The sequence below is a fragment of the Quercus lobata genome, chromosome 5, assembly GCF_001633185.2.
Source record: "Quercus lobata isolate SW786 chromosome 5, ValleyOak3.0 Primary Assembly, whole genome shotgun sequence".
NCBI classification, from domain to species: Eukaryota; Viridiplantae; Streptophyta; class Magnoliopsida; order Fagales; family Fagaceae; genus Quercus; species Quercus lobata.
This window is the reverse complement of record NC_044908.1, coordinates 34,273,570-34,278,466: the sequence shown is the minus strand read 5'-3', so window position 1 is coordinate 34,278,466 and position 4,897 is coordinate 34,273,570. Positions and strand designations below refer to the sequence as shown.

Below are 4,897 nucleotides of genomic sequence, written 5' to 3'. Positions count from 1 at the left end.
TTCCACAAGAAGTAAGACCTGTGCACCTCATCTTTGTCTCCTTACCTTTATTCTGTTTTAATGCTACTCTATGTTATCAACCCTTTCCTCTTCACTATAATCCCTTGTTAAACAACTCCTAACCCAAACCCACAACCAGCCCTTCATAAATCCTGTCATTTTTACTACTATAACAAGCTGTCCAGAATAACTAATAATGGTAGTGATTGATGCTCATTATCTGCAGTTTTAGCTACAGTCCAACATCAACATCAACAACCAAAGAACAATGACGAATGTCATATTATCTGTGCTGCAAAGAGTTAAGAGTGACCCTCCAAATACCAGTTTACATATTATAGGATAAGAAAAATACAGATTTCAGAAATTTTCCATTCTAATAATACTCTTTATCCCCTGTTGGTTTCTTGATAAATACAGCTAGAGAGGGAAATCTGTGTCTAACCTAAAAGTAAAAATGTTCTCAGATTGTCATAGAAAAATTACATCAAATTTTACTATTATTTACCCAAAAAAAAAAATTGTAGAATGACTATATTGCATAAGAATCTCAGGAGAAAAAGTTCTCTGAAAAAAAAAAAAAAAAAAAAAAAAAAAGAATGATCAGGAACAAGAGGAAAGGTATCCAGTGATTCAGATGATCGCCTTGATGTAATTATAAAATGTGACAATGTGTAAGAGTCACGAGAAACATATCTGCAATCAGTTGGAAGGTCCAGGGCAGACTGGCTTAGTAGGTTCTGTAACTCTGAGTGATCCTCCAAGCTCATTAGGGACAAGAGGGATAAGTGAGTGCAGAATATCAGTTATCAATGGCCTGTAACTTGGTTCTGTTTGAACACATAGTACAGCCACAGCAGCAACCTGTATTAATTACAATAATTAGCAACTAATACAAGCACATAATGACACATAAGTAATCGAATATTAATGTTTTTATTCAACAAACCTGATATAAATGCTTTAGGTCCATCATGTTTCTGATTACAGGATCCACAATCTTTGGAAGCTTTGATCTGTCGGTAAGCTGAGGCATAGCCTGCAAGTCAAAGATGATTCAAACACCAAGCACCATCAGAAACCTTCTTGAAATTTAGTTCATAAAAGGCAGCTTGGTCGGATTTAAAAGAAGACTTACCCATGTGACAATAGATAGGCATTGAGCTGGGGCAAGATTCTCCAACGGCTTTCTTCCTGTTAGGAGTTCTAGAAGGACAACTCCAAAAGCATAGACATCACTTTTATCTGTTAGTTTCCCTGCAACAAATAATCTTACAATTTTACATACAAGAAAATGCCTCCTTATAATTAGGTTCTATTTGGATTTAGAAAACTAGATATAAGGGGACACATTAAAAAAACTAACTCTTATTACACTTGTAGCATCCAAATATTTTGTAAATTACCACTCAATGAAAAATGAACAAATAGAATTCCTTCTCTGTCTTTTGCAACTTGGCAGACATTATAGGTTCCTTATATCTCAATAAAAACTCAAATCATGGAATAGGCTTAGAATAACATACATTCTTAGCATATTCCAACAGGAAAAATGATATACAATTTAAACAACTTCTATACTATTACAACTATCAAAAAGGAAAATTAAGGTTTGGATGTTTGGACAGATGGTTTGGTACTAAGGCTCTTCAAGGTCAGAGTGACATGAAGTGTACACAATTAATGTAATTCAAAAGGATCATCTACCTGAGTTCAGAAATTGCTGGGAGCCCTTTTTGTATATATTTCACAGATTATTTGCAATATTTGTGATTAACTTGATAAACTTAAGCAGCTAATATGCAATTCAGAGACAATTCATATCATCCATCAGCAGCAACTCAATGCATATATCTGAGAATAATTTCAGAGGGCCAGCCCCAGGAGGGGGGGGGGGGGACTTGAATTAAGAATTATAAAGAATGACAAAAAAAGAAAAAAGAAAATAAAATGGTTCCTATCAGAACAAGGGGCATGTCAGCACATTAACAAAAGTTTTAAAGATTTCACAGAAAGACTCAAGGGAATATAAAACAAACATACAGATAATACAAACCAATGCTTATTAGTATACGGGTTGAAAGTCGTGTAAAGTCTAGCATACCATCCAAAAGATATTCTGGTGCCACATAATCCATGGTTCCTGAAAGCTTTAAGTTATTGTTTTCAGTGCCAGAAGTAACCGCAAGGCCAAAATCTGATAGCTGAATCAAGAAAATCTCATTAAAGGGATAAACATCCTCAAAAACGTGCCAAAGAACAAAAATATGTGTGAATTCCAATTTCAATGAGTCACATATAGATCTTACCTTAGCATTGAAATTGGAATCCAGAAGAATATTAGAAGATTTTATGTCTCTATGAACCACAGGAGGATGCGAGTGCTCATGAAGATATTCTAATCCTCTAACAATATTGATAACAATACCAACTTGATTAAAATAAGAAATGGGAAAAAAGAAGTAGATGAAAGTAGAAACATAACTAGCAAATGGACTTACCTAGCAACATCAACAGCTATTTTCATTCGCAGATGCCATGTTAAAGCTGATCCTTGAGTAGGTCCTAAACCATTGAGAAAAAATTAATACAATATAAATGAACACATGAAGTTTTTCTTTTGGTATCATCTTTTCTAACTTTTTTTGCTTTAGTTGAACATTGACAGAGAACTTATACCATGCAGTTGAGTTTCCAATGAAGCCTTCTCCATCATTTCATAAACAAGGAACCTTGAATCTCCATAAATGCAGTAACCAAAAAGTTTAATAATATTCTGATGCTGGATTTTACTCAACCAATTCACCTCATTCTGCAATTCCACACAAATCAATTAAGAAGAAAGTATTAAACAAGCAATTCAAGTTGCAGAAAATTGAATCCCAGCTAAATTTAAGAGATATCATTACTTCAAATTCTCTTTCCATGTCTTGAGTGATACCATCAATTCTCTTAACTGCTGCAAGCAATTTTTCATCAAAATGAGCTTTATAGATATGTCCACAACCACCCTCACTCAAATGATTACTTTCTTGGAAATTGTTTGTTGCTGCTTCTAATGATGGATAATCGAATATAGCAAGAGAACCTTTACTATTGGCCATCCTCAAGGAGTTAACCATAATTGGGTTCATTGAGATCCCTTTTGCAGCCTCTTCAGATCATTTTAAAAATAGATAAATTACACACAAAAAAGAAGGAAGAGAAAGGTTAATAGCTCAACAAAGATACAAGCGGGGAGGAAATGTTGACAGCAATTTTCAAGGAATAGAGAATACCTAAGCTCTTTCGGCTTTTCTTATTGGAGTTCTTCAATTTTTTCTGTCTATAGATCCAAAATAATAATAAAAACAGCAAAATTCCACCAAGGAGGGAGGAGGCAACAATGAGCGCTATAAGAATTTTCTCATTCAAATAATGGTGGTGCACGACTCTAATCTCAGGCTCTCCTGTTTTAACATAAGAAAACTATGACTAAACATACTGATTGAAAAAATATAAAACTAAGCCAAAAAAATTAAGAAAAAAATAAATTGATCAACATAAACATAAGAATGTGTGATACTCTGTGTAATCCTATGTCTGCTTTGCATAAAATAGATATAGATAACTAATTTCTCTAGAAAACCACAGAAATTATGGCATTGGAAAAGAGATATCTAATATGAAACTCGAAACCAAATAATTAACTATCATGAAATAAGCAGTGAAAATTTTCCAACAACATTAGTTAATAATTACTATCTTCTGATTTTCTTTTCAAAATTTTTCTTTTTTTCCATCTTTCGACTAAAAAGAAAAATTACACACACAGTCATCGCAACTAAGCAAGGTAGTCGTATCAGAACAAAAAAAAATTCAGTGAAACTTTTGGTTTTAACGAAATAATACTACAATGAACAAACAAACTAAGCTTTACAATTTAGTTATTTTACATTAGATACATTTTCTTAGCAACCCAACAGGGCATAAACAAAAAGGGGGAAAAAAAGATTAATCCCATAAAGCACAGTTGACTAAACTTGTTTCTTTCCTTTAGGTTTTCAAAATTGAAACGACTAGCAAACAAAGATTCAAATTTTGAAGACCTTTGTACTGCATTGTCAGCAACCAGACAGAGCAAAAGTGTATTATCTAAAAAATGTCAAGAACAAAAATCTATATACTTTAGTCCGGTTTCAAATTTGAGTTTTGATTGTGAACCAAGGCAAGGCGAACACGTTAATCCACATATAAGCAAATAGTGAACAAACCACAGAAAGTACATGGTGGTGTGGAACAAAGAACATAAACAGAAAATCCTCTGCATTGTTGAAGTACCTGGTCCTGGAGGTTCAGCTTCCATTTTAACAAGAAATTGAGAACTGGGAATTCTCTCAGCAACATAAAACTGCTCAGAAATGGAGGGTACAGGTATAGGAGGCTCTGATCTGGCGTCAATTATAGCTGAAAACAAAGTGTTGCTTAAGATCCACATAATAAGTAGTAAACTAAAACAACTTAGAAGATTCATGTCACTTTTTTTGTTTTTTTTTTTTTATAGGAGAGAGAGTGTGTGTTAAGTGTTAACGTAAGGAGTTTGAGAAACTTCTTTTGTTGTCCAAGTTTGAAACTATGTATATTTGTTTATCTGTTCGTTTGACATAAAAGGCCAAAAGAAGTGTTGCAGGGAAACCAAGAAAACACTTTTATATTTATTTATTTATAAATGTGATCTGTATCTATCAATTCAGTGCGAGAGAGGGAGAGTACGTGATAGCGTACCAATGAATCACGTGGCAGTTACCAAATGGTTAATGAGTCAAAATCATGAAGTTTTGTGGGACTCAGACGTGTGGGGGATATGGGTGATGGAAAGAAGGGCACACGATCGAGTTCATCGACTTAATTAAATTCT

The 4,897-nt window shown here is 33.7% G+C and overlaps 1 protein-coding gene across 3 annotated transcripts; it reads right to left on the bottom strand.

Annotated features, from left to right (window-relative positions):
• Positions 1–251: 251 nt before the first annotated feature.
• Positions 252–4,672, bottom strand: LOC115988576 (probable receptor-like protein kinase At1g80640). 3 transcript variants are annotated; one of them, XM_031112143.1, is made up of 10 exons: positions 4,321–4,672; positions 3,279–3,449; positions 2,910–3,154; positions 2,680–2,812; positions 2,502–2,565; positions 2,310–2,406; positions 2,105–2,204; positions 1,139–1,218; positions 950–1,039; positions 252–864 (listed from the first exon to the last, which is right to left on the bottom strand). In XM_031112143.1, exons 1-10 carry the CDS (start codon positions 4,511–4,513, stop codon positions 703–705), a joined length of 1,335 nt encoding a protein of 444 aa, XP_030968003.1. In that variant the 5' UTR covers positions 4,514–4,672; the 3' UTR covers positions 252–702. The 3 variants fall into 3 exon arrangements, with proteins under 3 accessions (XP_030968003.1, XP_030968004.1, XP_030968002.1); XM_031112144.1 differs by having other exon boundaries at positions 1,139–1,206; XM_031112142.1 differs by having other exon boundaries at positions 1,139–1,257; positions 4,321–4,671.
• Positions 4,673–4,897: the final 225 nt, after the last annotated feature.